Source organism: Tamandua tetradactyla, chromosome 8, assembly GCF_023851605.1.
Source record: "Tamandua tetradactyla isolate mTamTet1 chromosome 8, mTamTet1.pri, whole genome shotgun sequence".
In the NCBI taxonomy this organism is placed as follows: domain Eukaryota; kingdom Metazoa; phylum Chordata; class Mammalia; order Pilosa; family Myrmecophagidae; genus Tamandua; species Tamandua tetradactyla.
Window position 1 is genome coordinate 107,649,700 of NC_135334.1, and position 22,443 is coordinate 107,672,142.

Here is a 22,443-nt window from a genome sequence, read left to right on the forward strand (position 1 = left end):
TAATCAGCAATCATCTACCAGGCACAATCAGGTTTCTTCAGTGGCCAGACTGGTCTATTAAATGGGCTGAATGGGGATTATAATGCCCACACTTTCCAGTTCCTTAAGATGGCAGTAATTTCTGGATGGCCCCTTTTAATTATATCGACATGCCACCACTGTGCATCTGGGCAAAGGTATATTTACTGGTGACCACTTAGCATGTCCTCTTCAGTTTTGTCCACCCAGCACCAGAGACAGAATTCACTTACAGTCATTTGCAAAGTGATATTTTGCAAACTATCAATTCCCAATATATATTCTGGAATAGGAGCTATGTACTCTGTATACTTTTGAGGTGGTATCCAGCCAATCTGCATTAGTAGTTGTTATGCTGCTTTAATATTTGGCCCCTGTACCTAGCAATGGCTAATGTAAACTCACCAGGTTGGGGCTGTTTTCTGTGTATTAAGGTTCATTCTGCTCCAGTGTCCACAAGTGTCAAAATACTATGCTCATTAGTAGGGTACCAAAAGATCGTTACCTCAATATGCAGCCTCCAATCCCCAGTGTCCCAGTAGATAGCTCTTATTTGGGGATCTTGGCTAGTCCCCTATGTGAAGGAAAAGGGAGCTTGCCAGGTCTCCTCAGCAGGAAGAGTAGAGGGTCCTATAAACTATATGGGCCAGGTCTTTCAGCCCAAGTTTCTCTCCCCATCCACTGCTCTGGTTTCAACTCTCTTTGCTCTTCAGATAATATACTCTGGAGCCTAACAACTACTGCATTTGGCTGCCCAGCAATGTCTTCAGTTTTAGTGCCATTGGCTATTAGGTCAGCCCACATCTGCCTATGTGATACATGGCTTGTGCCTTCATGCCTCCTTGGGGCATGACCTACAGATCTTACTCTAGCCCCTCTATGCCTTAGGTGTTCTAACTCTCCTAAATTGGCCACAATTTGGACAGCCTTTAAAATGGGTTGTACTACTATTGGGCTAAGGATAGGTACAAGAATTCCATACCACTGATTGTGGGCACAATGCACAATAGTATCCTTTATGCCCGTTGTGAATAGTATCCTTTATGCCTGTTTTTGATCCAAAAAAGTAAAAGCATAAACGGCATGCTTCATTCCTGTCATCTCAGAACATCTTACAGTTCATCTAGTACATTGTGATGGGGAGCGGCATGTGATACCTCTCCCACATTTGGCCAGATTTCTCTACATTGAATTATAAGCCAGTTTAGCAACAAATTGGATTCTGACCCGACAGCCAGAGTTTATATATATTGGCAGAGGGAGGGGTATATAGAAATTGAGGCTAATATGCTTATTTCTTTTCCTAAAAATAATGCTCCCTCTGCACCAGTGTCCCAAAGATGTATAGCCAATTTGGCAGGACTTCAAGCTTTTGTTAGTATAGATCCCCAATTTCATGTAATTGACCAGTACTATAGTTCCACATGGTAACTAAGATCTTTTCGTCATGAGGGCAATCTCAGCAGCAGCAACACCTAGGCAATCTCAGCAGCAGCAACACCCTCAGCATCACCCTTCCTCACTTTCTCACCTCGTTTTCAATATCCTAGTCAGACTGAGGCTCATCATCATCTGAAGAGAAATCAGCAGGATCCCAAATTTTAGGGTCCCAGTCAGGGGAAGATAGGATATACCTCACTTGTCTCTTGGGTAGTCTACACCCTCTTACTGTGGCATAATGGCATGACAGTATTTCTAAACTGTCATCTATATGGCATAGCCTCTCCTTGAATGCATCCCTCATATCTTCATGGACTATATGCATGTCCCGTTTCTAACTTAAGGTCTTTTAGGCAGCAACCCGCAGCTTTATCAACCAGAGTCTCTTCCATGGCTGAACACACAACTCCTAGCAAGGGCCATGGAATAGCAATGGCCTGAAGACTCTCCTTTTTCTTATGAAATCCTAACTGTCCTGTAGTGTGCTGCAGGAGAACTAACAGTCCAGCTGGTGAGTCCTGGGCATCCCCATATCCCTTGGCAGTTCCCATTCATCTAGGAGGGTAACCACCCCTCCCAACATAGATGTTGCAGGCCATCCCAGGATTCCCCCAGGGAGTCTCCCTTTCCAGAATTCATGCCTTTTTACAGCCAGTGACTCTTTAGTCTCCTTGCTGGCTCACCAAATGTTCCAACCCAATTTGGTCCCAAGACCAAAGAACACACCTGGCACAGAGTTACCCATGAGTTTAATTAGACTTATGAACAGAAGCTTCTTTCCAATGGCAGCCTGTCAGGAAATGGAAGTCAGTGTTCTGCACAAAAGAGAGAGGGAGAAAGAGAGAGAGAGAGAGAGAGAGATGAGCCACAGGAGTGGCTTCCAAAGGTTTAAGTCAGGGTTTTATGAGATTTGATTAGGGGAGGGGGGTTTTAATGACATTCTTTCTCCCTTGAGGAGGTCTGTTGATCTTTAATGCCTGTCCTGGTCTTTTAAGCAGCTGTATGCAGTGACTTATTCTCATAATGGAGGAGAGGTCAGGGCCCAGGCCCTAGGACCTCACACTTATATAGCTATTAGATTGTAATCTCAATGAAAGCAGAGCCAGATATTTATCATTTTTTTCTTTATATGGTTTTTTAGTTAGCATGGGGTTGTGGGGAACCAGAGCCCAGAATTTCCCTCCATATTGAGAACAGGTCATCCCACCTAACTCTGTGTGACTAGGACAGACATTAATGGTCATCACATCTCCTCAAGGGGGAAAGCATGTACAAATGGTTTGTATGTAAATAAGGCATTGGAACTCCCCTCCCCTGATCACTGCTGATAACAAACCTCCAAACTCCTATGTCATGAGACCCTGCTGAAACTCTGCTCTCACATCCTTGTCCTAAACTCTTATAAGCCCTTGCACTTGCTCCCCTGTCCCCTTTGCAGAGCACCAATCTTCATTTTCCACAGCCAGCCACCACTCTGGAAGATCTTCTCCTGTCCATAGTCCTAATAAACTCAAGTCTAACTCTGTACCTGATGTGTCCTGTGGTCTTTGAGCTGCCCCGACCCAAGCCCTCCAAGAGCTGGATTGAAACAGGGTTATGATAATAATATAATTTCAAATTTGATAAAGTATAAAAAGTTTATAGGTCAATATTTAGGCTTTTTCTATATTCAATAAATTTTAATTTAATGAATATTGATTCCTACTTAGAAAATTCTGTCTTATACCTGATTGTTGAAAACACTTGAAACTTAATTACAAACTTATATGATTTTAGTAGCATTGTACCAAAATACTTAGACCCTATCTGCAAGTGACAGGTTTATTATATGGTATTTAATTGCATTAATCCTTTGCTACATATACAAAATGTTTCAAGTCCTGTGGCTGAGAAGTTTGGCATTAATAAGTGAATCTTAACTTCTTGGCCAGTAGAACTTATTGATAATAGTCATAAGAGTGTATAACTCAATTTTCTTTTTAAGGATTTTTTTTACCTATCTTTCCTGAATGTAAATTATTAAGTTTAAAATAGCACAAGTATCTGAGAGAAACTCCTCTCTCTAATTATTTTAGATACTTTGTGCATTATATTTTTTGTATCATTAATGTTATGTCATTGCAAAGTTAACACTGTAATAATAGCTTAGTTAGACATGATGCTTCTTGATGATAATGATGGGTAAACTTGTAACAAATTTATCAAATGCTGGTGAAAATACTGCTACTCATAATACCATTATAACCACACTTACTGCTACAGCAATTTGTTAGGCAGATACCACACGTCAAGCATTTTACAAGATTGTCTAATTGAATCTTTACCACAAACCTATGAAATAGTTAGCTTTCATGTCCATTTTCTCAAGGTCAGATAGTTAATATGTGGCAGGGCCAATGTTCTAACCCAGGTCTTCTTTCACTCCAAAGCCATCATGTTCAATATTAGGTTATACAGCTTTACTAATCATCACAAAACCCTGCAATATAGTTGTGTTGCTAATTGCACTGAAGTTAAATGATTCTTTAAAGTCACATGTAAATTGCACATTTAGGACTGACATTCAAACTCAGATCATTTTAGCTCTAGAACTTGGACTCTTTCCCCTCTGTCGCTGTGCAACCTTGAGTGTCTTGATTAACTACCTTTGAAGAAAAAATGTTCTAGTTTAACATTGCTATGATTAAGTATTTTTTTGGCAGGGGCATGGTCCGGGTCTCCCACATGAAAGGCGGGCATTCAACCTCCGAACCATGCATATATCTATCACTGAACCAACATATGATTAAATATTTTTAAAGAAAAAAGTATCATTGTAAAATTTTTGGGTTTTTTTTTTATTAATTAACGGAAAAAAAGAAATTAACCCAACATTTAGAAATCATACCATTCTACATATGCAATCAGTAATTCTTAACATCATCACATAGATGCATGATCATCGTTTCTTAGTACATTTGCATCGGTTTAGAAGAACTAGCAACACAACAGAAAAAGATATAGAATGTTAATATAGAGAAAAAAAATAAAAGTAATAATAATAGTAAAAAGAAAAAAAAAGAAAAAAAACCTATAGCTCAGATGCAGCTTCATTCAGTGTTTTAACATGATTACTTTACAATTAGGTATTATTGTGCTGTCCATTTTTGAGTTTTTGTATCTAGTCCTGTTGCACAGTCTGTATCCCTTCAGCTCCAATTACCCATTATCTTACCCTGTTTCTAACTCCTACTGGACTCTGTTACCAATGACATATTCCAAGTTTATTCTCGAATGTCCGTTCACATCAGTGGGACCATACAGTATTTGTCCTTTAGTTTTTGGCTAGACTCACTCAGCATAATGTCCTCTAGGTCCATCCATGTTATTACATGCTTCATAAGTTTATCCTGTCTTAAAGCTGCATAATATTCCATCGTATGTATATACCACAGTTTGTTTAGCCACTCTTCTGTTGATGGACATTTTGGCTGTTTCCATCTCTTTGCAATTGTAAATAACGCTGCTATAAACATTGGTGTGCAAATGTCCGTTTGTGTCTTTGCCCTTAAGTCCTTTGAGTAGATACCCAGCAATGGTATTGCTGGGTCGTATGGCAATTCTATATTCAGCTTTTTGAGGAACCGCCAAACTGCCTTCCACAGTGGTTGCACCATTTGACATTCCCACCAACAGTGGATAAGTGTGCCTCTTTCTCCGCATCCTCTCCAGCACTTGTCATTTTCTGTTTTGTTGATAATGGCCATTCTGGTGGGTGTGAGATGATATCTCATTGTGGTTTTGATTTGCATTTCTCTAATGGCCAGGGACATTGAGCATCTCTTCATGTGCCTTTTGGCCATTTGTATTTCCTCTTCTGGTAGGTGTCTGTTCAAGTCTTTTTCCCATTTTGTAATTGGGTTGGCTGTCTTTTTGTTGTTGAGTTGAACAATCTCTTTATAAATTCTGGATACTAGACCTTTATCTGATATGTCGTTTCCAAATATTGTCTCCCATTGTGTAGGCTGTCTTTCTACTTTCTTGATGAAACATTGTAAAATTTTTGACAAATTACTTATATGTGAAAGATTAAGCAAAAAGCTGCCTTTTAGATAGGAGAGGGGGAAAAAAGATGGAAGCATATTTCCTTATACATGATTGTAAAGCAAGGAAAATTATGGAATAAATATTTCTTTTAATTTAGTCCAAAGGGATCTTATGCAAAAAATAATGATAAAACACTTAAAAGCCATTTTGGTGGTGATCGTCTTTATTATTTAGAGAAACAGATTCCAGACCCATTGCACGTGTCTGTGTGAGAGTGATACTTCTAGCCTTTGTGAGAATGATTCCTCTAGCCTTTGTGGAAGTGCACAACAATGAATCTATTGGAAGACCTAGAGTCAGTCCCTCTACTCCACTGATTAAGTGATTATTGAGATGATAAGGTGAACTGGATGTCTGAACATTAAGCAATATTTGTATTTTGGTATGTGTTTTTGTACAAATATGTTTAAATCCTTGTATAACTGGGAAAGACATAGTTTAAATTTATATTTCTTAGCATAGCAGTAGAGACTACTTGAAATGGAAATAAGATCAGAATGTAGTGATAAGAATTAAGTTATACAGTGTGATTAAGAATTAAGACATGTTCCTCACAATAGAGAATGTCTTTTTTTGAAAACTCACCAACCACCTAAAATTTTAACACTTTCAAAATTCTCTTCCCTAGACAAGTTTGCATAGCTATCATTTAGTAGTCTTCTGGCACTAATATTAACTGAGCTAAAATAATAATAATAATAATAATGTATTCCCTTGATCTTTGGACAGGACATCTGACCATATATTCATTTTTACATCAACATATTTAGAAAAACATGTAAAACAACAGTTTGTATAAAACAGTCACAATATATAGGGGATAAAAATCTTTAATAAACTCTTAAATACTGGCAAGACAAATCACAGTCTTTAAGCTAAGGAAGAACAAGAACTGGAAGCAGTAAGCTTAGAAAGTTAAGCAAAGACATGGTGTATTAGTTAGGGTTCTCTAGAGAAACAGAATCAACAGGAAACACTCGCAGATATAAAATTTATAAAAGTATCTCACATAACCCTGGAAACTCAAAGTCCAAAATCCACAGGGCAGGATGGAGGGTCTGGATGAACTCCACAGGAGAGGCTTGCCTGCCAAAGCAGGAAGAGAGCCTGTCTCTTCTGAATGTTCCTTAAAAGGCTTCCACTGATAAGATTAAGCATCATTCATTGCAGGAGACACTCCCCTTGGCTGATTACAAATGGAATCAGCTGTGGATGCAGCTGACATGATCATGATTTAATTCTATGAAATGTCCTCATTGCAACAGACAGGCCAGCACTTGCCCAACCAGACAAACAGGTGCAACCACTTGGCCAGGTTGACACATGAACCTGACCGTGACACATGGATACACAGAACCAGGGGACTGATGTTTATTTAATGAAAATTTACATAGTAATTAAAATGAGCCAGGTGCTATGTTAGCACTTTTCAAATATCAACTCATTTAATCCTCCTAATTATTCTATATGGTTGGTGCTGTCACTATCACCATTTTACAAATAAGGAAACAAGGTACATAAATGTTAAGAGATTTGCCAAAAGTCACACAGCTAGTGAGCGTAAGGTTTGAATGTAGTACCTCCACTTACCATAGTCTTAATCATCATGCTATGCTGCTTATTCACTGGTAGGTATTCAAGGTCACAAATTAACATTAAAGGATAGAAAGAGCCTGGGCTTTTGGATGCAGATATATCTGATGCAGATATATATAAAAATATAGTCTCAGCCTCAGCATCTTCATCTGTAAAAATAGGGCAAATAATGCCTAATTTATAGGATCATTCAGAGGATTAGCGATTAGATGTGCTGACAGTGCTGGCATAAAGTAACACTCAATGAATGTTAGCAATCATCATTTTTACTATTCTTACTTAAACCTTTGAACTGGAGAATTTGAACAGAGATCATGCTATAGAAAGAAAAGATGTACGCGTCCATCAAAACAAAAGGAATCTTCAACTTTCTTCCTCTTTTTATGAACAACACTGACGGAATCTTCTCACAGAGTAAGCCTGAGAGAGACATCAGGAGATAAAGTCAAGTCAGATGGCCAACAAACCTTAGAAAAATCACCATGTCTTAACAAGACTGGTTTAACATCATACATCAACTTCTCAAATGACCAGTGTCATCCCTGGAGATTATAAATCATGGTTTACATGGTGATGGAATAACTGTCATTTAGCTTATTCAATTCATTCAATAAATATTTATTCCAGGTACTGTTCTGGGCACCTATGAGAATACAGTAGTGAAGAATACACACAAGATCCCTATCCCCATGGAGCTTTTTCAGCAGTATAAAAGATAGTATAGATGGGGATGAAATGTAAAAGTATATGTAGGTAATTAGATTCTTGAGTTTGGGAGTTGATAGGAAAATCATTTGGGTGCAGGAAAAGAAGTGTTAACTTTAATATCCTTAGAAATTTTGTTATATAATTTAAAGAATTATAGATAATACAGCTGTGATACCCTTATTTGAATATTATATAAAATAACACTAGATTAAATGTGTATAAAATATCTATAGTTCTCAGATTAGTAAAACAGCCAATTGGCGTTCTTATTTTAGTTATTAGCATTCTGTCAGACTTGTACAGTAATGATTAGTTACCCTTTATTGTACTTTTGGCATGCGTCCCATGTTTAATCTCATTGTAAGGAAGGAACACATAGTTAAGGAAATTGCAAAGAGGGAAAAAAGTTAAAATAGGGAAAATAATGACATAGATTCAAAACTGATTTTAATTTATGGTTTTAATAAGATTTTGAGTGAAAAAGAATTAATTTACATTTACATTTGAAATATTTTATGTTCAGCCTCACAACTTTGAACCCAAAATTTTTATTTCCTTGGATTAAAAATTATTTTCATAACACATGAAAAAATGACAGGCATATTTTGAAACAAATATATAAAAATAAATTGTAAAACTGTTTTAAAAACACTGAAATTACTCAAGTATGTGTCTTAAAATGTATATAATCTTTAAAATTATTCTCCTGTGAAGTAGTATTTTTCTTATTTTCTCTTTGTAGACTATAATTTTAGTATCTGCCCAATGACATTACATTAAAATGATACGTGAAAATGGCCAAGTTAAATACAGACTTTGTTACATGCTGAACTATGAAGTATCATTTGAAGGAGCAAAACTATCGAGGGCTCCCCTATACTCCAGCATTGCTCAGTTCCCAGATCCCTGCTGTGTAGTTGTTCCACTCGCCAAGAAGCCTGTTAAAGAGCCCCCAAGAGCATGTGTACAGCCCTCCATGTTAATAGTTAATTGGTGAGGATGGCAAGATGAGAGGACAGCCGAACATGTGGTCTCTCAGACGCGAGCAGTAGACAGACCTTTAGTTATAATAACAGCAGCTGCTCACATTCTCACAACTCAACTGTTCAAAACTGTTATGGGGTAAAGATTGTGATGGATTAAAAAAAAAGGAGGAAAGTTTACATCTAAGAGAAATAATTAAAACCCTACTTTTAACTCTTCCTACTTACTACTTTAAGACTAAAAAGAAATTATTTCAACTTTTAAGATGTTAAGTATTAATTTCTGTATTAGAAATTGTTATATTTCAAAATGCATTGAATATTCTGCTGTTTTTTTTACCATTTGCTGTTAGAAACAGAAATGTTTTTGCACCCTTCTAAACTTTTTAAATGAGATTTTTTTTTTTTGCAAAGTGGTAACTTTGAGGTGGTTACAATAAGGATACTATTGATTTCCATGCTAGGAAGATACGAAACTGTAATGTTTTGGGGTCTATAAATGGAAATTGGCTTGCCATTAGTGAAATTTGTTATCCACCTCCAAATTATGCACATATTGTTTGCTTTTTAAATTATTTTTATTTCCAATTCCCAGTGACAATTGGGTGCTTGAGAAAAATGGTGACCAATAATAGTTATTCTTTTTGGAAATAAAACTTAATTTCTTGGCTTCTTACAATTTTATTTGCAAAGTGAAAGTATAATAAATTTCCCCTAGCTTGTGATTTTATTTACACAATCTGTAATAGGTTGTTCATGATTTGTATTTTTTATTGCTATATACACTTTCTCCTCAAACTGTTTATCAGGAAATAAATATTGGAGCAATTAGGAATTGTAATTAATATAAGAAGATTATTTTTCTATGCCTCTTTCCAGGGCTTTCCTTTTAGAAAGAGAATATTTCATTGTTGCTAATCTTTATTCAAGCTGCCATAACCTACATTTTCAAGGATTTTAAAAATATGAACAATAACCTAATAAATTTCTCCTTAACTATATAATGCTGCTTCTTTGACATTATTGAAGATGATGTTACATTTTTCTTGTTCCAGAATGATAAGTCTTGCCAGCATTTAATTTACTTGCTTAGGAAACATCATTTGGTAAACTATATTTACCTTTCTTTTATTTGTCATCATTGGTACTTGGTCAATTAAGAACTTAATTCAATTTTATCATATAACCACTGTTTTACAATGGTTTGATCTGTAGAATTTTTTCCCCCAACTATCTCACTGAAGAAAACTATAACCAGCATTAGTTAACTTATACCAAAGGACATTAATTTTCTAATGAGAAGCAGGAAGAAAGGGCCTTGTTATGGCACATCTCTTGGAAATCTAATGAGATTTTATTTAGTGTTATTTTAATTAATATATTTTTAAATTAACCTTCTACATTATTATAAAGCTTTGAACCTACTGAAGTGAACAATACAGTATGTTTCTATGTAGAGAATTTCAGAAACAAGCCTTTTCACATCCATAAACTTGTGTGTTCATGCTAAGTATTTTAGCAACTAAACTCTGAGTCAAGCCATAGACTGCTTTAGAGCTAACCACTCATGTAGGATTATGAAATATGGACTCCAGTGGCCTCGTGAATTTCTCTTAGCATGAAATCTTTTATTCTTAAAATAAGAATTAATAATTGTATGGTGAAGAAACAATAAACCTCTGTAAGTTTAAAAGTGTAAAGTTTTGGGAAATATTTTTATATCAATACTTATCTGGACATTGTTATAGAGAAACATAATTTCTGTCCTATAACAATTATTTGAAATGGTCTTTTTTAATGTACTTAGTTAAGGAAAATATTTGAGGATCAAAATTATGGAGTTAATCTCTTAATTTTAACTATCAATTACTGAAGGATAAAACAGATATTCTGAGTGTAAATTTTTCATGAATTCCTTCATCAAGATATTCTCAACTCAGAATCTACCTTTAATTTATCTAGATTTTTTCAACTACCCTAAAACAGATTGAAAGATATTAACATATTTAAAAGTTTTTTAAAAAGCAATTTTTCAATGTGTACTTAATTATATTCAACCCATTTCAATTTATAATATATTTATCAAATTCCAGTCTTTGAAAAGGTAATAACTTTATATAATTCTGATGAGTTGTAAACAATCCATTTTTCTTAAAAATAACAAATAATAGAAATGTGTTTTACCTCTACAGTAGGCTTGGAATTTATTAATTCTTATAGCTCTGGATTTTTCTTCTGTTTCAGACTATACATACTGATATCTGAATTTTTTTTAGTCACATCTTAGCTTTTATGCATTAAATATTGTTTTATTTACTTTCTTGTTTAAGGATCACTGAAATTTTTTAAAAATAATTTCCAAATTATCCAGAAGTGTCTGTCTATAAAATCATTGATAATAGTGTGTATATATATATATATATATATATATATATATAATTTTGTCTTAGTATAAATGTGCATATTAAATAAGATAGGATATATTCTAAATTATCAATAAGATTCATAGGCATTACTAAGAGAAAGAAATTACTATTTTGTAACCATTTATTACAACTAATCTAACAAAAAACTTTGGTAAATCATAAAGAGCAAAATAATTTTGGCTTTAAATGCTTTTTTGTATTCTCTAAAACAGCTTTATGATATTATAGTTCATATTGTGATTCCCACTGTGGTTCCTGGAGTGATGGTGGTAGTTAGCTAAGGTACAGGTTAGGACCAAAATATGAACAGTGGAACATCTCACCATAGTATGGAGATTGAGTCATCTGTTTGGGCATATGGAATCTTTGGCTGCTGGACTGCATAGTCTTTGTAATGCCCAATGTCCAGGCATGGACACAACTGTTCTGGGAGAAGGGACCTGTATTTTCAATCTACTTGAACATAGTAGAAGATATATGAGGGAAGGATCTTTTACATTATTTTTATGACAGACTTTTCTCTTATATATCACTTCTTGTATACAAAAAAGCACATCTTTATTTTTAATATTGCATTTTTATTACAAATAAAATTACTAATATTTTTATTTGGGGTGTCACAAACTATCTGAAAAATATGTGTGAGAAAATGTAAATTTTGAACTATTCCTATTTATAAACTTGGACACATACCTTCCCTTAAAGAAAGATCACTGTGTTCAAAATAAGATAATTATTTCTCAATGTTGAGACAAAATGTTCTTATAACTGATTATAATTTACAGCTCTTTAGCAGGTCAGATATTATGTCTTAAATTTATTTTACCCCCTTGCTATTAATTACATTATTATTACTATGTAAAGAGCTCCTGTGTCTTTAATAATGTTTTTACACCCTATGTAGTTAATCTTTAATGTTGGGGAGGACAGGGAGAGAGATTAAATTAGCCTTGTAACCTCTTTCTCTTCCAGGCTGATGATAGAAAATAAAAGCTCTTAGCCGCAAAATGTAACACTTAGAATTAATATTTAATTAGACTAGCAAATTGTACAGTGTGGCTGAAAGCTTCCAGAGTTGTTAGTGCCACAATTGACCTACAGGTTTAATAATAACTCACTTCTAGAAGCAAGTGCCAGTTCAGCATAGTCGAGCCACTGTAAGAAAGTCCTGAGAGATTAAAATCAGCAAACCAAATGGCAGGCAAGGGTTCCTGGGATGGAGCCTTCTGGAAAGCTGGGAGCTGGAATAGTTTTTAAGCCAGGATTCAGATGAGAACAGTGGGTGAAAAAGCTGATCCCTCCTGTTCTGGGAGCTTCTGGTTGTAGGCCAAAATCTTAGAACAGATTTTTACTAAATGTTTTTGCTACAGCTATTAGCTTACATTGAAAATCAAATATTGAATATTTTTTTCTGTAAAATTTAGCAATTTTTTTGTAAAAACATTAGTTCTTAATTCCTTACATATTAGTACATAATATCTGTAAACTCAGATCATTAGATTATCAGATAGGTTTGGCGCTGTACATCTATGCTGTTTTGCTGTGACATGCTGTTTTCTTGTATCCTGTATAGTTGATTTATATGGTTCATTTCTATATTATTTCATTACAGGCATTATGCAGGGCCTGAAAAGAGACTGTAAAGTTTACAACTCCAGAATTTTTTTCCTTCAAAAAGGCTCTATATATCATCGAACATAATTCAAAGGCATTCTTAATTTTAAAAGTATTTTATTATAAAAGAAATGTTCATTTGCTTATGTTTATGCTACAATTACATTACAAGATAAGTAATTGGACCTCCTGTTGCAACATTGGATCCTTATAGTTCTAACAAATTAATCTAGTGAAAAATAAGGTACCATGAGTTTGAAAATGTCCAAATACAGAATAGCAGACTGAAAAAGGAACATCTTACACAATTTATTGGTTATATCTTAAATAATTAAAGAAAAGCTAGTCATTGGTTAAAAATACAAGCAGGTGAGAGCCTTGCCAGCAGAGGGAGTAGTCCTGTCTTCCGTCAGGTTCCCATCATTTTCCCACCTGCCTCAGCTTTTTTTCCCAGCCAGTCTCCCATCTGGACCTGGCTCTGTCAGCCTGTTCCTGATGACAGGCTATAATTTTATACTCAATATGGGATTATTCTAAGCTGATTTTAAACTTTAGTATCTTTAACCTGCCACTGCATCACAAACATCAGCTGGATTCTCTGTTTGATATTTGGATATAAGCAATTTTTTTGGAGACAGAGTGTGAACTTTTGGACATCTGTGAATTACATCTTAAGGTTTCAAGTATAAAGTAGTAAGCAATGAATTTCTGATTTAAGAAGGTACAAGCATTTTTAGATCAAAAATATAATGAAATTTCTGTATGGGCATTAAATAAGATACAGTTTATGAAAAATGCTGGAAATTAATTTTAAAAATTAATCCATTATCCTGTCCAGCCTATTCATTATTGTATTTTGCTCATCTCATTTGTAAGAGTTTTCAAACTAGGGAAGATATTTTTAAATGTGGCATAAAAAAACACCTGAAAAAGAAACTAAACTAATATAAATAGACATACTGCAAAGTATGTACTATTTGAGACCATTGTAAATGTCGATAATATTTCTGAAAATAACATTTTAAGTTAAAAAATAAATAAGCCTCAAGAATAAAGAACCAACATTTTTATTACAGAAGTTACAATATGAAGTATTTGATTAGAGAGAAAACGCAAAGAAAAGATGTGACTCCATTCCTTAGTCTTAATTAAATTTGGCAATTTACTCAGCAATTTCTTTTGCTCTTGACATGAAGTATATGTCCCATAAGCCTTCTTTGTGGACATCTTTTAAGCATTAAAAAAAGAACCAAAACATGTTTTAGATTTCCCTAAGTAAAATTAATACATGGTATTATCAAGGAGTGTGTTACATGTAGAGTTTTAAAAATTTGCTGAGGTTCCTCTATATCCTAAAATTGTGACTTTGAATGAAGTTGTGCTAAATCTGGAAAGATTTCATCTAATACCGACATTAATTTGTTACAAATGTGCATTAGTATAATTTTATCTAATAAAATTCTATTCTTTCTTAAACAATAATTATGAACAGAATTTATTTTCCCCACTATCCTTAATAAATTAAAATTTTAATGCACAGATGTAAGGGACAACTCTGGGGAGAATGGGAAAGGTTTGTAAAAATGTTAAATCATAATATAAAGAATTTTATTATTTCACAGTCTTAATATCTGTAAAATGGAAAGCTTAATAAACATAAGAAAACAAATATCTCATTAAATACCCCTAGGTAATTTATCCTTTGACCCAAGTATATTTTTTGGATTACATGACAAAGAAATGCGATAAACTGCTTATAAATTCTAGTATGCTTGTGTATCTATACAAATCATATTCCAGAAAATATCATTTTAAATTGAACTATTGACTTTACTATACTTGCTTTTCTTCTGGGAACACCCCTCACGACCCCCCACTTCAGGTGATATAGTAAGGTCAAACATAAAGTAACAAAGTATTTCTTTAACTTTTCAGCATTAACTTAATAGTTAAAATAGTGCTTTTATAGTCCAAATCTACTGTTTCTGCCACATTCAAGTGGGGCTCTTCCTTTCATGTTATATAATTGTTGTCTTTCTTATAGTATAAATTGATTCACCCAAGAACTTATTTTTTTATGAGACATTGCATAAATAGCCTTATGCCAATTGCTTTATTCCTTTCACGCTTCTTGCTAATTAAGTTGTTGGTTAATTACTTCTTAATTTCTTGTTAAAATCTTTCTTGGAAATATATTGTGTATTTACACAAAATACATTTTTTATATTATTGAGATAATTTGATCCTGGGAAGTAAGGAAAAGTACAGGATTTGAGGTGTTCTGATTGTTACTTGGTGAACCCAGATAGGTATCTAAACTATTTTTCTTTATTTTTAGGAAATACTGGGAGCTTTTTAAGGCTGTAGCTTAATCTTTTATCTATCAAAGTACACAGTTTTAGTTTTATACACTTTGAAATGAAACAAAGCATTAAATTAATCTTTATCTATTTAAAATCCATTTAACGGATTTGCAATAAAGGAATGTTACAATTCCATAAAAGCAAACAGGAAACATTCTATGAAACCAAACAAGGAATATTAAAAACAAAAACTCTGAAGATTAAAACTGGAATAGGAAGGTAGAAAATTGGACAATCTGATTTGAGATGATATACAACAGCATTTTGCATAATTTAAATTTAAATGACTAAGAAATTACACTGCGAAAGAAAATTTTAAGAGCCTTTTGTGTAACTTAAAACAGTGCTATTTAAGACTGCCAGCAAACTCTTAAAACTCCTGGACACTGCCTCTCTTCTCTTCTGGCTTCCCTCCTAGTCGTGTCTTGGCTACTGTCCAGAACTGACAACTTTCACCCAGGAGCGAAGGGAGATTTGTCTGGTATAAGAAGGAGTTTTGAGCCATCCTAGATTTTCACATCCAGATGGGCAAGGAGGAGGGGAGGCAGTATCGCTATACATTCTTGGGTGATGTCACTGTGCTGCATGTATTAAAACCATTAATTTGCTCATATTAATGAATCCTGAATGCCCTTACTCAAAATGTTCCTTATTGAAACCCATAATGTGACAAATTCAAAATTAACAAAAAAAATTATATACAAAACTTATGTCTAAGTACTTGATGTGCGAATGCTTTTACTGATCTATTTCCAACTATATATACTGAAGACCAAAGAGGTTTTGCATCTTGGCTACTAACATAACAACATTTAGAATCTGTTAGGATGAGAATGTGGAAGTTCCAGTTTCAGTGTCTCTGCTCAGTAAATTGCTAAAGCTTTCTGAACACTGAGGGTTATATTATGACAATTTGCTGTCCATAGTGTATTCCTCCTAAAGTGAATTGTGATTATTATGCTTTCAAGGGTTTCTTTGAGTTGTTTTAGATTCTTTTAAGTCAATTCACCTACCTTTATCTAAAAGACCATTTAGTATTATTATTATGATTTAAAGGTATTATTATGATTTGACAAGAGTAGTTTTAAGGTATTAGATCAGTAGACCATAGTCTTTATGAATCTTGGAGGTATAGAAGTAATTGTATAACACTTTTAACTTTTTAAAAAATATGAACATTCGTACGCCTAAGCATCTTTAATGCTACAAAGAACCAGAAGACTGGATAAGCTTGTAATAAAAATAAAGATTATGTAGATCAAAGCTTAGCTGTTATTCTCAAATAACTTCCAGTGCTTTTTATTCTAGAGATTTTCTTCTGATATATCTGATGATATGTATACAGATATATGTACAATTTTCACAATTAATCTGGTTTACCACCTCACATAAAACAAACTACTTAACAAAATTGCTATGCAAAAAGCAGAAACAGCCACTGTTAACTATAATTTATTTTATGATAATAGGATAATTAAAATTCGTGCTTGTTCTAATACTTCTTCTAATTTTTTAAAATAGAATTTAGTTTATAGTTAATAACCATGCCATAAATTTATGGAACTCATAAATATAAAAAATGAAATTTATGCATGAAATTCTAAGAAACTTTGAAATCCTAGCCGCATATACCTCTCTTATTTGGAATTCATTAGTTTTCCTCTTCAAAGTGGACTTGATTTTTTTTTTATTATTATCTCCCACAAACTGATTTAGAAGGACCGATAGCTTGATAAATGTTACAGGCTATTGAATGATTTGTGAATTAAGGCTAAATTAAGGAAGGAAGATCCTTTTGAAATAAATGTCAGGTTGACCATATAAATACACACTATCCTGATATATACTACTAGAATGGAAGACTAATCCTACCTTTAAGCCTTGCAATTTCTATGATTCATGTAATTGAGAAAGCCCTAGTTTAAATCACTAAAATTCTAAATAACTGAGTTCTAACAAATATTGACTTTTATCATTTTAGAGTGAGATATTTAGACACAAAGGTTCAGTCTTTTACTTACAGATAAAAGGAAATCTGACCTTTTTGATTAAGAAATAGTGTCAGTAGCCTTTGCAAGTGCTTGTTCATCTGAAGGTCCATGTCAGGAGTACTCTTCCCAGTTGAGCTTATCCTAAAAGTGATATAAGAGCCTGCTGGTTGTTATCCAAGACTCTTCTTATTGGGAAACCACATGGTTATTCTTCATCTCCCACTTGTTCTCACCCTCTACTACCAACCCAGCCACACCCCACCCCCACCCCAGCATTGTTCAGTACTCAACACAATGAATCATTTTCAAGTTGACTCATTGTGAACTGTCTCCCAGCTGTTGGAATGTCTGGCAGACATTTTTGTTTGGGTGAAGAATAACTGGCTGAAACCCAACCTGGATGAGTTTGATATAATGTCTTTGGCTAAAGAAATATTGAGAGGAGCATGTTTGGGGCCTCTGAAGCCCCTGTTATTCCTGGAGTAGGACTGTTCCCTGTGGCACAGAACTGAAAGTAAAGAATCAATCTGTATTATTTTCTCATCACTGAATGAAAAATTGCCCTAGAAAAGAAGAGGCATTTCCAAATTATGTTTGTTTTTCTATACTTGGTATCCACGTGATTGAAAGTATTAATCACAGTTAAGAAGAATACTTTTTATGAGCTCTTGATTTAAAGGCTGAAACATTAAATAACCCATTCCTGCTTATGAAGGAATTTAAAATGCTGTGCTATGTGTGAGTTACCCAGTCATTTCAGCATAATATTTGGTGATACAGATTGCTATGTATTTTATACCATCAGGTAAAAATGACCAGTCCCTCTTTTATTTTTCATTCTTATTGCAACCTTTACAAGAGGATTTCAGAGATGAGCAATACCAGTAAGCTCTGTAGTAAGTCACGTTTTAAGAAAGTGAACATCTTTGATTATGTTTGGACTTTTCTTTAACAGGAAGCTTAGCAGATTGATAAATTTTCTTGACTGTTTTATATTTCCCATACTTTTTTAAGAATTTTGTTTTATACTGGTGGGTATTGCCAATGCATAAAATAGGAGTTTCAAAAATATAAAATTTTACAAACAACAATATTTTCAACTTATCTGTATCTTCAGAGAAAAACATTTCTAATGTGTAATAGCTTATAGTAATACTTTTCTGATTTACCACATTGTCAGGGCCTAAAAGGAATATTAAATCTTCATTAAATAAGATAATCTTTAAATGGCTAGAGAGTATTTGGTGATTATATTTTATAGTCATGAAATTATGAGAATTTGGGAATTTTTGCTATTTAATAACTGGACATACAATATTTAGAAATGTGAATATATTATATTAATTTGAACAAATGTGGTAGCATTTTTAAAGATATATTATTTAGCAACATTTTGGCACATCTCAGGTTGTCTGGGGAAGGAAAGACTCAGTCAGTCTAGTGCTAGTCATCTACCATCCTTTCTTTGCCTTTGTTATCCCAGAGCCAAATGGCAGCATCTGGAAAGAAAACAGAAGACGCTAAAGCTAGCCATGTTGCATCCTTTTAGCTGGACCCTTCAGTGTTTCTAAAATGACATAGAAGACCTCAGCTGTTATAGGGCTGGGACCCGATCCCAGCTGACAAGCGGCAGTGGGACCCTTGCCTCATACTTTATAAAATAGTCTCTGCTGCTTCTGAATTCTGCTTCTGCCATATTCTCCAATGGACAATAGGTGAAGCAATTAAATGAATAATAGTGTATGAGAATAAAGACAGCCTTGCCTTTTAAAACAAAAGAAAAATAATCAATTTATGTTTTCTACCAGAATTCAGCTCTTTGAATTAGAATAGCATTCCTACAAGGGCTGGAATTTTCAATTAAGAGTGTATTTTCATTCGGTTTTTGACCTTTGATAACTTTAAGTAAGTTATTTCTCTGTGTTATAGTCCTTCTCCATGACATTTCATCAGTGAGAGAGCATAATGGCACTGTGTAGATGTTATGTTTTTAAACATAACGTGAATGTTTTGTTTCAATGTTTTGCAGAATAAAGCAATGATTGTACGTGTTACAAACTTGTCAGATGTAGTCATTGGGCTGGAATCATTTATCGGTTCTGAGAGAGAAACCAACCCATTATATAAGGATTATCATGGTAAGCATCACCTTTATAATGAGAAGAGCATATCCTGGCTGCTTCTATGGTACCTGGAAGCATCCTGTCCAGTAGGAATGTTTGCTGTCAGTAGCATGAGTTTTGTTGTAAACCTTTTAGATGTTTTCCATGCTTGGCCAGTCTTGTTACCCAACTACATTAATACTCAGAGGAACTATCGTAATTGCTTGAAAGGAGCTAAGTCCTAGTACTGACGCATGGCTCAGTCAGATGTACATTTGTGAGCCCAGTAGTCTAAAGTTACCATAAAATCAGTAGTGTTTATTAGTCATGTTGACATAAATACCATGTTAGTTCTAATAATCATAGCTTTGTATACGATTTATACAAAGCAGTTTATACTTTATAAAGCATACTTGTTTAGAAAAATAAAATGCATACTGCATCATATTTTAAAATTCCTACATATAGAAAAACTTTTTGTTTGTTTTAATATTAATTTGAATTACAAACAAATTTTAAAATATTGCCACCCTGATATAAACACAGGTCAATTCATCAATTGTTTTACTTATATTTTTTGAACATTTTAATAATAGTATAATAACAATTTAGTCCTTTAGTTGACTTTGAGCCTTTTTTTGGTAAAGGTTTTTACATAGACCTATTTGAATAGGAAAGGATTAGTACTTATATGTTAGGTCTAAACCAAATACAGAATGTAGTAAATAATAGATTTTTACCTTGTCCAGAGTGATATTCCTAATATAAATAAATCATTGCTACTATTATTTCGTAGCAACTGTTCTTCCATGGAAACCTCTAGCCTAAAGATTCAGAGCTTATTTGAAGTCTGCTACAAGAATGCATAAGACTTTGGCAAATTTTTATGTTTACGTACTAGAGTATACAAAAAATATATTAAAGATTATGAGATACTTTCCATGGTATATTTAGCCAGTGCTTTGAAAAGACAGCATACATCTTTTTAAAAAAATAAACCAGCATAATAATCAACTATTTTTAAAAGGCTAAAAATTACAAGCTGTGAACAAAGCCTCATGAGTATTTACTTGCATAAATGTGTATGTTATATATACCTAAGTTGACACTGTAACTCATTTAATATATTATTTTTATTACAATAGGAAGTGGTCTATTATGACTAGACTAATTTATTATTTCTATTTTCTTTTAAAATAATACAAACTAAATGTTCCCTTAATTATTATATTGAATATCATTTGTAAGTATTAAAAACTTATAAATTTAGGAAAATTATATCTTATAGTGTGAAAAAAAGTTATTTTAAAACATTCCAAGTGCTAAAAGGCTACGATTCTTTGTGCTGAAATATCTGAATTAATCAGTTATTCAAAGTTCTTATTAATAACAAGGAGTTGATTAAATCGTCCACTGATTCTATAAGGCCTCCTGATTTAATGTTTAGCTAAATAAGTATATATAAGGTTAAAATGGAAAAAAAAGTGTGAATAGAAATATGGTGTGCTTATTTCAAATAAATATATTTTACTGAATAGCTCGTTTTGAGATGTTTTTAATTCGTAGGTAAAAACTGTCTTCTTGCATAACACCTTTTACATTTTTTAAGTTTAAAAAATTAAGTCAGATATTTTAGAGAATTATTTTTGAAGGGGTCATTTCTAAAATTTAACACGTACAGGTTTACCTTGTTAAGCCAAAACTAAAAAGCCGTCTTTTACTTAGCATTCAAATACACACAATACTTTGTACTAAAGAAACAATTTCTGTAAATTAGATGTATCTAATTTGTTCACAATTGGAATTTGCATTTTTCCCCACGTTTAGAGATCAGTATCTTTGGAATGGTGACTTTTAAATATGGGCTAAGTCAGGCAGAGAGATGCACTGAAGAATCTTCCATGTCTTCATCTGTGGTGAATGACCCCTGGTTGAGTCAGAAACTGCAATAGGCTCCACAAAAGCCATCCAGTGCCCTTGTCAGAAAAAATTAGCAAGTGTTTCTACTGACAAGAGACCAAAGCTCTTGATTGACCTAGCACGGTTGCAAAGCTCATAACAGCTACACAAAGGTCCAATATGACACAGAAACGAGTGTATATGGTATGTGGGTTAATGTTTGATCCTAGAATGTGCTCTGATATGTAGTTTTCTTCAGTGGTTTGTTCAAGTCATTAATAAGATACAAAGTGAAATACTTTTCATTAGTGCTTCACTGGTTATCAGTAACCCATAAGCCTTGTTTTGCTGGCTGCTTACTGGTGCATTTAATAAAATAAAGATCACTCAGTGATGCCGTGGGCAGCATGCAAGGTGATAGCCATATTTGCTTACTGTAAATACAAGAGAAAATCACACACAAACCGGCTGTAGTTTTGACAAGTATTAAGATCCCTCTTTACATCTGTACTTCTGTACCAAAGTGCAATTAGTTTTCCTCGCACAAGGATTTCTGTTTATCTTATTCTGCTTGATTACTTGAGTATAATCACACCATTTGCTTCATTGCTCCTGGTAGTAAGCTTCAGTTTTAAAGGGGGAGGATGCTTGTATGTAAATTTACAGAATTCTGCTGTAAGACTCCTTAATTTATGTATCTAGTGACAGTGTTTTCAATTTTATTTTTCTTTTAATTTCCTTTCCACAAGGTTTGATTCATATACGGCAGATTCCACGGCTTAATAACTTGATTTGTGATGTATCAGATGTGAAAGACTTGGCTTTTAAATTAAAAAGGAAGCTTTTCACCATTGAGGTAAGAGAGAATATTTATGTTTTACTTCACAATCTTAAGGTAAATAAGTATCTCTCTGTTTTCACTTTAGTGAAATTCTTAAAACTTGTTTAGTTCTAAACATTTTAAAGTTCTTTTGGAATAACAATGACTTTTTTGAGACTATCCAATTTTTGTCTTTTATTTTAATGATATTTCATTAGAGTACAGCAAAAATTATTTTGTTTGAAACATCTATTTAAAATAAGCTCTGAACTTACATAATAAGTATGACATGTATATTTCCAATGCTTTCAAAAGCATATTTAATTAAATGTTAATGAGTTGTGTTTACTTATGAGTGGAATGTGAATGCTATGCACAATTGTGTGTGATGACAAAA

The 22,443-nt window shown here is 33.5% G+C and overlaps 1 protein-coding gene across 6 annotated transcripts in view; it reads left to right on the top strand.

Annotated features, from left to right (window-relative positions):
- Positions 1 to 22,443, top strand: part of ELP4 (elongator acetyltransferase complex subunit 4) — a 309,287-nt gene that overhangs the window by 163,609 nt on the left and 123,235 nt on the right. For all 6 annotated transcript variants that reach the window (XM_077114287.1, XM_077114290.1, XM_077114289.1 and 3 more), the window contains 2 exons: positions 19,255 to 19,363; positions 21,976 to 22,082. In XM_077114287.1, coding sequence (XP_076970402.1) covers positions 19,255 to 19,363; positions 21,976 to 22,082 — 216 coding nt within the window. The remainder of the gene's footprint in view (positions 1 to 19,254; positions 19,364 to 21,975; positions 22,083 to 22,443) is intronic.